The sequence below is a fragment of the Hippocampus guttulatus genome, chromosome 17 (genome assembly GCF_054856545.1).
Source record: "Hippocampus guttulatus isolate MCC_2025c chromosome 17, RoL_Hgut_1.0, whole genome shotgun sequence".
In the NCBI taxonomy this organism is placed as follows: Eukaryota; Metazoa; Chordata; class Actinopteri; order Syngnathiformes; family Syngnathidae; genus Hippocampus; species Hippocampus guttulatus.
The window spans coordinates 4,557,445-4,569,378 of record NC_141277.1 but is presented as its reverse complement, the minus strand read 5'-3'; the positions used below and the strand labels follow the sequence as shown (position 1 = coordinate 4,569,378).

At 45.3% G+C, this 11,934-nt stretch overlaps 2 protein-coding genes across 2 annotated transcripts; one reads left to right on the top strand and one right to left on the bottom strand.

Annotated features, from left to right (window-relative positions):
• Positions 1 to 292: 292 nt before the first annotated feature.
• morn5 (MORN repeat containing 5) lies at positions 293 to 6,069 on the bottom strand. Its single transcript, XM_086135498.1, has 5 exons — positions 6,023 to 6,069; positions 5,476 to 5,623; positions 4,037 to 4,148; positions 3,831 to 3,962; positions 293 to 396 (listed from the first exon to the last, which is right to left on the bottom strand). The coding sequence occupies exons 1-5, from the start codon at positions 6,067 to 6,069 to the stop codon at positions 293 to 295; spliced, it is 543 nt and encodes a 180-aa protein (XP_085991624.1).
• Positions 6,070 to 6,464: 395 nt separating this feature from the next.
• On the top strand, positions 6,465 to 9,344 carry ndufa8 (NADH:ubiquinone oxidoreductase subunit A8). Its single transcript, XM_086135709.1, has 4 exons — positions 6,465 to 6,653; positions 7,710 to 7,873; positions 8,451 to 8,616; positions 8,977 to 9,344. Exons 1-4 carry the CDS (start codon positions 6,609 to 6,611, stop codon positions 9,112 to 9,114), a joined length of 513 nt encoding a protein of 170 aa, XP_085991835.1. The 5' UTR covers positions 6,465 to 6,608; the 3' UTR covers positions 9,115 to 9,344.
• The last annotated feature ends 2,590 nt before the right edge of the window (positions 9,345 to 11,934 follow it).

The following is an 11,934-nucleotide window of genomic DNA, read 5'->3' as shown; positions in this document are numbered from 1 at the left end:
CAAATAGACACAAACTTGAAATTAAATTTGCGTTTGTATTTATTCATTGATTTATTTAGCACCACGCGTCCCACACGCCACAATAACCCTTCAACCCCTAAAATGCTGTGCATTACAATCACAAGCAAACATGCTAAAGTTAGCTTGCGGTGTCGCAAATGCAGACAACACATCAACTTCAGTTTTCCATTTAGTGCATCGTTTACTGTAATTACTGATTTAGGCGTCAAAAACAGTAAGCAAGCTTCATTCATGACATATTATGTCCCAACAAGTTAATCATTTTCATTTTTTAATCCATATGAGAAACACAGGACACTTCTTCTAGGAAGGACTCGGGAATCGGCTCCTCTGCCACTCGACAGGTTCGCACGATCCACTCGTGTTCCGAGTCATCTGTTAAAAAAAACAAACAAAAAAAAAACATTATAAGCTAGTAAGTTTTCAGGATACCTGAGGTTAATAGCAATATCTTTTTATGGGGTTTCATAATGGGGAGACTCATAGCAAAGCTGCTGTCTGTCACAGCTCACACCAAGACGTCACTCCCCTCCCCACCAGGCCCAGCCTCTTAACGGCAGTCCACTATTGTCTTCACATCTTAATGCATATCTGATTCCATTATATTGTCTGTTTAGTGTTTAAAAAGGGTGCTTAAATCATTCGAATTGTATTAAAAGCACTTGTAGGTGTAAAACTATTTTCAAAAACGTTTGTTTTTCATGTAGCCTTTTATCGCAGAGTTTCGCGACTGGCGTCTGGGTGAAGAATGTACCCCCCCCCCCCCCCCCACGCAATGGATGGTGGTTCACTGTACATCAAATTAAGTACGGCGGGGCCTCTTGAAAATGTCTTCCGCTTGACCACCATTTAAATATCTATCGGCCTAGTCAACGGAATCGTAATCTCACACAGCATGAAAGGAGACATAATAGCGACTGAGCTGCAGAATTAAAAACACAGGTCACTTTTGTGTATAAAAGGCAGCTTGAGCAGTGAAGTGCCATTCAGGTCGCTGGTAAATTTTGTCAAATCAAGATAAGCCTCACAATTAGGAGAAAATAACTTCTCACAACCACTTCAGACACCCGTAAACAATAACCCCTCGCAAAATGGTCGGCCCCTTCTTTTTTTTGTGTTCTGCCAAAGAAGGACTGCCAGAGGAGCAGATAATGCTGCAGTTCGTCAATTGTTACGAGTGAAATGCGGAGCTAATTGCAGGGGAAGTCGCCCTTCTCTGGAGCGCGCGCAGCTGCATGCACTTGAGCGGCGCGCAGGCCTCACCCCGAAAGGCTGGCGCGCGCGTGGGGCTCCATTGTGGCGGGCGCGTTGGGTGGGGGTGGTGTGGGGGGGGGGGTATTCAGGTCCTGGTTGTCGACTGATTGTGTGTAATTTGGCAGCGACGGGCGTCAACGCTAACAGCCACTTCAAGCACAAAACTCTCCCAATCTTCTTCCTACCTGATCAGGAGGGAGACTGTGGGGGGATTTGGGCCGGGCTTGGTCAATTGAGCTTATCAGCAGCTGCAAACATTTTCCGTCCGTCTTTGTGGCTCTAAAATGTAATCATCGTGGCCTACATGTATCTCGTCATCGGGTCAAGAGGGAACCCCTGTAACCTGCATTGATGATGATTAGATTGACCCCTATTCACATCTTCGGTAATGGCGCCCTCTTCAGATTGGACGCTGGTGATTTAAGTTGCCCTTAATTGAGGACACAGGTGGCCGGTAAGTATTGGCGACATTTTTGCTGTTCCCCATGTCCCAAGAACGTGCATGTTAGGTTCCCTGAAGATGCTGAATTGCCCAACGAAGTGACGGTAAGTGTGAATGGCTGTTTGTCTACATGTAGCCCTTGTTTGGCTGGCGACCAATCAAGGGTGCCACCTTTCATCCAAAAGTCAGTTGGTGAAATGCTCCGTCTCACCCGCGACATTTAGGATGAGCCGTAGCCTCTTAATTGCTTTAGAATCTCCTCAATACAAATTGTTAATCCTGAAACCACAAATCAAGAAACTTATTTTGACTCCACGATACTTTTGCGTTTGAACTCTTCAGATCTTATTGTGGAACCGGAATGTCTAACCGGCGGAGCGAAACGGTACATGTGTAAGTCATCTGTGCCCAATTCACTTCTATGATATCATCACACGACAAAAACAGCATCTGGTTTGATACACATCTTAAAAATGATCATCCGTGCGCAACCGCGCTTTGGAGTCAACCCAAATGGTGTTTTTCTGTTCGCAGATGTACAGTATGCGCAGCCAGGGTTTGAAATATTCCACTTCTCAAGGCCTAGGTTGATGTTATCTGTCCGTGGAACACCTCAGCCTGACGAGGACAAAGGGAGGGCCTGTCGTTTTAGTCACCAGAGGTGTTTTTGTTGGCACTGGAATGTTTTTCACAGTGGAGGGCTTTTCAAAGGGAAGTGCTTATCCCAGAAACAGGAAAGTGCGCCAAACAATATGGTAGCCCTGCAGCTGCCTGCTGTGTTGCTACTTGAAGAGTCTGTCGGCGCCTTTTCACAAATTAGCCTTGGCCTATACTTTCAGTAGTTTATTAGGTTTTTTTTAAAAAAAAAAAGAAGAAAATATCACCAAAAAGGATCACGGTGGTTCATGATGACCACAATCATCAGTTATGTGGCATATCCATATTCGCCGGTCCCATTCATTTTGCGCGCAAAAGTGTTTGGCCCAACTTATAATTTTATCAGTTGTCTGGCAATTATGAGTTCCCCCAACTTTTTTTTTTTTTTTTGCATTGTAGCTGGTCAAAAGCGTCAGTTACGCATTGAATTGGGAACCATCGCCGATATAATTAAGAATACGCCAGTACGGCTGTGATTGGATGAATTGACATCTGATTGGTTCAGAGCCCAAGGAATGACTCGACCGGATTTTTGCCCGACTTGGGACTCGCTTCAAACTCGACCGTTTAAAACTTATGACTCAGAAATGATGTCTTTCACCCACCTCAGCATAACCGTGGTACGGTCCCCGCGCACTCTCCTTTGAGAGTCGACTCCGAAAATTATCCCTTGACCTCTTGGGGAATATTGGCCGACGATCCTATTGTTCTGCGTTTTAGCACCGTGCCGGGCGGGAATGTTTGCCCGCGCTAGCAACGGTGTCTAAGGAGCCCGAGGGGGTCTGCAAAAGGAGCGAAGATTAGCCAACGCTATCATCAAATTCATTCAGTTCTGTCGGGTGACTATAGGTGAGTTGCACCAGTTAGAACATCAACGTGCACCCACTCCTTCCTCTTTCCTTACTGTGCGGAGGTGTTTCCCCACACCGGATTAGGGGCTTTTCTTCCCCCCGTGTGCCATCATCATTGCATCCTGGACGGGAAGCCCTGAGGCAATAAATCCCAAGTTTACATGCGCTCTGACAAATGCCCCTACACTTCCTTGGGTTGGAAAATAAATCTATACAGGATACAGGAGCATTTTTCTTTAAAAAAAAAAAAGTGTCACAAGACAAGAGGGTATGTCGAATCCACTTGTACACTCTTGAGTAAGGACGCTGCTGAATACAGAATAAAGAGTTGAGGACAGTGCAACTGGGACAAATGGTTGGAGTTGACCCTCAGGAGAACAAGCCTGCCACTCGAGCCGCCACACTTGATCAAATCGTGAGACCGGTGAACACAACGAGTGCAACGTGCAGAAATCTGGCATGAAAAGAAAGAGAAGCTCTCGTGGTTCCACGCTCATTCCGAACAGTTACGCGACGTTTTGAAGCTTTAAAGCTGTGTTGGTTATTGTATTATTATGCAGTGTAAAAAGTACAGTACTGAAGTGTCTTTTTTTTTTTTGTCTCACCAGCATTTCTGAGGAAAGTACCATCGTAGGAAGTGATTATTCTCGTCTCGGGGTCATAGAAACCATCTCCACAGTCATAGCAGCCGTCAGGAATGACACGTGGAGGATGCAGGTCTGTCAGCTGGGATTCACCTTTGTGGAGAAGAAAAAAAAACAGGCACGTGATTCGCTCTTAAAACGTTCGATCAAATGACAACAATATCAACCTGCCGGGCGAAGGCCGTTGCATCTCTCGGTGTAGAAGCGTCTGTCATTGCCATCGCAATAATCCCAGTTCTTCTCTTGGTACAGCAGCCCATCAGCAAAGGTGAATGATCCCTTTTTTTTTTTTTTAAGTAATTACGGTGGAAGACAGAAAAAAAAAAAGAAACTTCATAGATGAGCATTTATTTGATGGATGACGATTCATTTCATCCTATTGTTTGACATGCACATCTGCTTTTGACACGGGGGGGGGGGGGGGGGGACGCGAACGTCTCTCCAGAACAAAACTATTTAAGAAAACAAGACTGTAATCTGGTTTTTTTTTCCGTCCTTGTTTTTGGTTCGAGGCAGGGATGGAGATTCCAGTCTGCATGGATCGGCTCTAATGGGAGACAATGGGATTTGCCTTCTGGTAAACAAATGTCGACGGTATATGTGCGTGCGCGTGTGTGTGCGTGTGCGTGTGCGTGTGTGTGTGTGTGTGTGTGTGTGTGTGTGTGTGTGTGTGTGTGTGTGTGTGTGTGTGTGTGTGTGTGTGGAAAGAGACAAGGACTCATAATAGAAAAAAGTGAACATGGTTGGGGAATGTTGTTTATTAGAAACAGCTACTTTTCTAAGTAAACAATGCAATTAGAAAAAAAACTCATGACATCTGTTCCGACATGGAAAACAGAGCGAATGGGACCGTTGAAATTGATGTCATTCATTTGTAGCCCAGCCAAGATAAATCTGTCCGTGGAGATTACAACGGTTATCTAATTGGACTTGATTTTCTTTTGTTGGGAGGTTGGAAATCTTTAATGCAAGACATGAGCAAAGTGCGATGAGGAACTTATGTCGGGACGAGTGGTGACGGCGACTCCGTATCAGGGGCAGAGGCAACACTCGATCCAACAGGTGGCGCATTCAATCAGATTTGGCCTTTAATATTAAGTACAGAATCAATCGTGGAAGCTACACACGGTGAGTACATCCAAATTATCTTTTTTTTCTGTATACGTTATATGAAATCTGCCTAGCAACAAGCGACCTGTTTTGTTTTTTAAATATGCGATATTCTTTTTCATGTAAATTGCTCTTGGTCAGACTAAAGCTGTGTTGCTTATCCCCGGGTTCAACGTGTTGCCGTTTGGGCTCAGCATAGTTGCATCATTGCAGGTGCGGGGAAGTCTTGGCTGAGTTTAGTCACGGTTCACCGTGACTATCATTTGAAGTGACCCTCATCGGAATTGATGATAATAATTGCAATGATTGCTGCTGTAAATGCACGTGAGCAGGACAGAATACACCTTTGTCAAGTATGACACGGAGAAACTTAATAGCCGTTACAAGAACGTGGAGTGATTACTATAACATGCAGCAGATGGAATATTAAGTATAACCGATTTGAAAAACATAGAGTAGACGTGTGCATAAAAACACACACAAAAAACACACACACCTGCGTGGCAATGCCGTTCTCCCAGGTGGCCTCGTATTTACTTCCATTTGGAAAGTGGAGCACCCCTCCTCCATGGAACATCCCATCTTTCATCTCTCCTATGTACTTGGTCTCTGACGGGAAGGTGTACTCCCCTTCTCCTTCCATCCTAACAGGACAGTAGACCACCATGTTAACATTCTTACATCCTGCATCAATACGTATCAATCAGAATGATTGAAAAATGCATGAATTCTGTAATCTATTTTTCACCCGCTCCATTACAGTATAATTGAGCAATCCGATGATACAATGCAACCACATTTTAGACCACTTCATTTCATGGTATGGCATGAGCAGATTTTTTTACCTGTTATTTGCAGAGATCCCCACGTTTTTATTATTTTCTTTATTTATTTTTGCCCCCCACCCCAAACACACACACGTAATTATGTTTTTTTTCACTGAATTTATGGATGTCCGTCTATCCGTCCGTCCATTCAATTTCAGTATTCACACATTGGTCAGTGCTAATGAAACGGATGCAATTAAAACAACTTATACTTACCTGCTATTTAGAGTAGGGCCTTCATAACTGCTTCCGGTGAGCTCCATTTTTCCACTTAACTTCTCTTTCAATAAGCAGTCTCCTTAGAATTTATTTTCTTCTGCAGTTACTATAACACAAAATATAGAAACCGATGTTTCCCCCCTAAAAAACTGCCACACGTAAATATCGTCGCATTGACGCGTGTAAAACGGTCATCGTCCACCAGTTTTAAAAGCGCGTCCATGTTACCATGGCAACGTATTTACTTCAGTATTGTCAAGTGAACGTATCGTCTTGTGACATTTTATGCTGATGAAACATTTGAACTAAGAAAGTGTACATAAACTCCCAAGTTTATGTACTCCCAAGACCAAAATCAGACTTCTATAAAACATTTAATTACTGTACCCAGATCCCCAGTGCGCACGCGTGCTTTGTTGTCCAGCGCGTCACGATGCGTCATCAACACTCGCCTCCGAGTTGACGAGAAAACTGACCTTCTCTGCTGTCCCGTCGCTCGTCCTGAGCCAGACGAGGAGACCTTCAAAGTTGTGTCAGCGTCGTCGATTTCCCCGCGTGTGCTTTGTTACACGCGCATGCAGCCATGCCGGTGGAAATCCCCAGTTTGCAGGAGCTGAACGTGGACGAGGTGAGCAGCAGTGCGAATGGAAATTATACCCAAGCTAAGAAGTTAGCATGTTAGCTATTCCGCTAACCCCGTTCTCTCACTGTTTGTAATTTGCTGGAATTTACTGCAAGAAACGTAATTTACGTGTCATCAGTCGTAGGACGGCGAGACAGAGTTACACTGCGCATTTTTTTTTATTATTAAATGTCTTTATGCCAATGCGACCGGCGTCTGATCTACCAGATTGCACAGCAAGCAGCACAAGCTAATTTTAATAGTCTGCATCATTAACACTCAGCAATATATGTTTGATTATGTCTGCTATGTACCGAAATTCTGTCAATCACAGCAACGTTATATGACACGTTGAACTTATCCTTGTAAGTCAAGTCAAGTCAAGTCAACAGTATTTATAGAGCACTTTCAAACAGCCATCGCTGCATACAAAGTGCTGTACATGGAGCAATTTAACATGCACAATAAACAGTAAGACAAATCGGTAATAAAGGCGGTAGAAAGCACCAAACAGTAAAACCAAGAACAAATCTAAGTCATGCTGAGTCGAATGCCAAGACAGAAGTAAGACAGAAGTTAGAAGCTTGGACCTCGGTAACTATGCTAAAATCGCAACCAAGGTAAGGTTATGTTTTGATGTACACTGCCAGACGTATTAACATGTTTTTTTTTTCAATTGTGCTTCTGGTTTGCAGTGGTCTTGAGCTGCAATGTATCTTGCAGAGCGTAGTTTTTAATGTTTATACCCACTCGTGTTGATAAAGAAGGTGACAAATGTTATCTCTTCCTCATGCCATTGAATATGACTCTATAGGTAACTTAATGGCTGTTGGAAATAAATGAAGTAAGGTTACTTGACGTGTCAAGACAGCACGTTGCCCTAGTGGCTAGTAAATATGCCTCACAATGCAATACTCTGGTTTGAGCCTCATCTTTGGTCTCGCCGTACTTGTGTGGGTTTTCTCGTGCCTCATATATTCTGAAAACATGCGTGTTAGGTTGATTGAATATGCGCTTGAATAGTTATTTGTCAGTTGACTGTTATTCATGACACCCGACCAGATCAGTGTGTCATCTGCGGTGCTGAAGGCCGCTGCTCACCACTATGGCTCCCAGTGTGACAAACCTAACAAAGAGTTCATGCTCTGCCGCTGGGAGGAAAAGGACCCTCGCAAGTGTCTCGAAGAAGGGAGGAAAGTCAACGAGTGTGCGCTCAACTTCTTCAGGTACGTTAGCACTGCTAATTTCAGGACTAGCACTCGTGCTTCGAGACAAGTCTTAATGTTCTCAACTAAAAAATGGCCACCTTTTTTGATTCTTTGAAGCATGCACTACGGCAGCTTCAAGAAATTCTACCAAACTTGTGTGGCGTATCACACATTCAAGTTTATTGAAGCAGCGATGCGAACATGGAGACGGCACTTTCTAAACACTGAACGCATCTCAACACTGCAAAATAAATGAATTATATACTGAATGCCTACCGACCAACTGAAATTGCAAATTACAGCCGTTGTGTTTTCAGAGTTGCATTCTATTATGTTACGATGCTAATTTGAATTTGAGGAATTGTTCAGTCCAATCAGAGAGCGAGGGAGACCACTGTAAATCGCTCGAATGTGGTTTCACTGAGCAAGAAGGCACAAAGCATCTATTAAAAAACAAAACAAAAAAACATCCCATGTTCTGATTCGTTGGACAGATGGATTCAAAACAGAGCGCTTGTAAACAGTTGTTTATTTTTATTGCGTCAAATAGTGAGTGCATCGAGAGTCATCGCATGTTTCGCATGTTGTCTGTCAGGCAAATCAAGGGGAACTGCGCCGAGTCGTTCACCGAGTACTGGACCTGCCTGGACTATTCCAATTTGGCCGAGCTGCGCCGTTGCCGCCGGCAACAGCAATCCTTCGACAACTGCGTCCTTGACAAGCTGGGTTGGGAGCGACCTGAGCTGGGAGATCTGTCGAAGGTGAGCCTTGTTAGCGAGCACTTCAATTTGATGGCTGCCGTTGGTGTTGATTAGAGAGGAGCTTTTGATTGCATCGACCAAACTAGATTTCACAAATCAGCCCCCCCCCCCCCACACTCTTCTCACTCCCAACTTTCCCCTGTCAGTCAAAGCTATTGTTCTCACACTTTAACAGACCTGGGGTGGAAAATGAGTTGCCATTCTCGCCATGTCTGGATGTGACATAGAGTTAGGCAAACGTTTTCTGAAAGGGGACCGTTTCAGTTTTGAGTTCCTCGGAGGCGCAGGGTGTCGACATTTGAATGCAAGGAAGTGCGTGCCCTTACAACCACGTGATGGTGCGCCTGATTTATTTTCTAGGTGACCAAGGTTTCAACCTCGAGGCCCCTGCCGGAGAACCCCTACCACTCTCGCCCGCGCCCTGAGCCCAATTCGACCATCGAGGGTAAACTCGAGCCTTCTAAATATGGCAGCAGGTTGTTCTTTTGGCCTTGGTGAGGTCACGGGCTCTGTCCAAAAGCAGCCAGGGGGGGTCACCAAATGTTCTGACAGCAGCGGTTTTGTCATTGTTTGGTCCTACAAGTGGCTTTTGTACAGCTTCACCATCTTCATAAAATTTATTTTAACGAAAGGAAGGCCGCATGCATGATGCATCGTAGCTTTCCCGGTCCGCTTCTGTAAATCTCATCGGTGAACATTGCTGTCACATAATAAAGAAATAAATTAAGGATTTTTATGTCTTTCTTTTTTTTTTTTTTTTTGGTCTCAAAGCTGCTTATGCGGGGTTGTGCGTCACTGTTTATGCACATCTGCGCTTTGTCCGAGCAATGTGCTGTCAGCCTGATTGAGGGCCGGTTCAAGGTCAAGACTAAAGGTGACTACCTGCAGCCACAGAGAGCTGCTTCTGCTTCCTTCTTTTCTCCCAGCTCGCTTCCTGTTCCATGACCCGGCCGGGACGGAGTGAAAAAGAAGCACTTAGGCGATGCGCATAAGGCGTGTTTGTGTCACCAGCTCACGTGCGCAGACACGCGAGTACACAGTGACCTCCAAATGAGACGGGAAGCGAAGCCAATCGAACGCCTCGCTGACCCGACGAACAGATGTGAGCAAAACGATTATTATTATTATTATTTTTCCCCCCTTCTGTCCACGTTTCAGTTGTAAGGGAGGTCTTTTGCAAGCTAGTAGTCATCACTCGGGTTAGGTCTTTAACCTCTGCCATGTTCTTGATTTCTACAGGGAACAATAGCAATGCTCCAATTGGCAGCTCCGCACACGAGGCTCACAGGTGTTTACTTGGAGACGTCTCTCGAAAGCAGACAGTTCAAGGCTCGGCCGCCGACGGTCCTTCTGACTTCATCACAAGATCAAAATAAACACTCAGATACTCGCCGCTCGGTAAATATTGAGCCAGAGGTTTTCGGAGTGACACCTTTAAATGAATACAAACCCGAAATTCCCATGTAAAGTGGAGCACGATCCGTTTTGGAACTCTGGTTCACCTCTGTTGGATTTGGAAACAATTTCCGCCAGTGGAAATCAGAGAAGGGCAGCGCGATGCGGTAGTGGATAGCAGGTTTTTACCTCCAATCTTCTGAGGTTCAGGGCTTGGGCCTTTCCATGTACAATTGACATGTTGTCTCAAGTTAATCGAATACTCTTTGTCCACGTTTGTTGTCTATATGTGCCCTGTGATTGGTTGGCGACCAGTCCAGGGTGTATTCAAGCTTATCCGCGAAACCCATCATAAGGACTAGCGCTGTTAAAATGTTCTGTTCCAGGATGAAACGGGTAAGTCAAGCGACAGCGCGAAGCGTTGGTGGGATTCCAATGAAAATGTGAAAAATGTGATGCTAAGCAATGCACTGCGGGTTTTATCGGTCCCTTCAAGATGCAACTCCTCAGCAAACAATTGACACGATTCTTCCCACTCAGTATCCCCAGTTTGGTGCATTTTGACCGTAGACTGCACGTGACTGAAGAAGAAATCCCCTTCCGAAGGTGCGGACTGGATCAGCGGCGTGCACGGGAAATGTCTGACAGAACCTCTTCTGACCTGCACGGAGAAGGAGAAAGTGGGTGGGGGAGATTGAATCCAAAGAGGAAAGGAGGTGTGGATTAAGGGAAGCATGGAGTTGAAGGGGGCAAGGCACAGTGGAGGAGGTAAGAAAGGACAAGGGTGGGGGGGGGCATGCTTAGAGGAGTGATCAACATCCAAGCAAAAGGGGGAAGCGGGAGGAAAGTGAGATGCGGTAGAGGCAAGCTGGGGGATGACTCGAAAGCGTGGGGAGGATGCGGTGGGGGTCTCCGAACATGTTCGGTGGCTGGCCAAGAGGCCCCCGGGGCTCGTGGCAGGGCCTCGCCTCCATGCGACTTGCAGGAAGCGGCGGGTCATCGTTGTTTGACACGGCAGCGCCACAGGAAACGTGCTCTGGCACAGGAAAGAAATACAATACGGGGGCTTTCACAAAACAACAGCCCGCCTGGGAGCTGGACACGCTAAAATACTCAAACAACTTTGCTGCTTTCTAACACGCCTGTCAATATTCCCAATGTCCAGTGTCACAGTGGAGGCAATTAAATGAATGTTTGGATTGGTGATGAGCGCCAAAACAGTGCAGGGTGGCAGATGTCGACGTTTTCCGCAAATGGATATCAAGTTGAAACCGGCGGGTCATTTTTCAGCATCCATAACGTTAAGAGCCACCCTGCGCAATGAGGGTACCCTTGAGATAGGCCCGAAAATGGAGGCGTGTTCTATCTGTTTACACTCCTTGCCTTTTCGCCCTGTGATCTTGTACTGAGTGCTACTTTCATGTCCCCTCGCACTTGGCTTTGAACCGCCATGCAGGTTGTTGCTTTATGTGGCAAAATGCGCCCACTGGCCACAAGTGCCCACGACTGCCCCCCCACCCCCGTCGTGTGGAGAAGAGATTGGGACAGCTGAAATGTAACAGACATGGTTATGCAAGGTTTTATTTATTTATGCATCTTTCAAGACTGTTAAACAAACAACATGGTTGAAGCGGGGATGAGGAGGCTGCAGTCCTGTCTGCTTGAATTACCAGCAGTGAAATAAATGCAACAAACATACAAAATAAACTCCAGAGTTGACTTATTGGTGCTCAGTTCTCAAGCCAAGTACAGTGTGTACTCTAACAGGTCTTACACCCAACAATTTTGACAGCCTTCGATTAAAAACTGCAAATAGGACGAATGTTTAAAATATTTAAATGTTGCTGTGACCAAAAACGTTATGAAATTGGCATCGAATATATATTTATGGTCACATAACGCCATCACTGATTCAAATCTGAT

Bases quoted from the DNA above. Each gene is read 5' to 3' on its own strand.
- morn5 (XM_086135498.1), bottom strand. From the start codon at position 6,069: ATGGAGCTCACCGGAAGCAGTTATGAAGGCCCTACTCTAAATAGCAG. The intron at 5,624-6,022 runs GTAAGTATAAGT...CTGTCCTGTTAG, and splicing joins GGCCCTACTCTAAATAGCAG to GATGGAAGGAGAAGGGGAGT. The intron at 397-3,830 runs GTGAGACAAAAA...TTTTTTTAACAG, and splicing joins TACTTTCCTCAGAAATGCTG to ATGACTCGGAACACGAGTGG.
- ndufa8 (XM_086135709.1), top strand. From the start codon at position 6,609: ATGCCGGTGGAAATCCCCAGTTTGCAGGAGCTGAACGTGGACGAG. The intron at 6,654-7,709 runs GTGAGCAGCAGT...ACACCCGACCAG, and splicing joins AGGAGCTGAACGTGGACGAG to ATCAGTGTGTCATCTGCGGT. The intron at 8,617-8,976 runs GTGAGCCTTGTT...TTTATTTTCTAG, and splicing joins AGCTGGGAGATCTGTCGAAG to GTGACCAAGGTTTCAACCTC.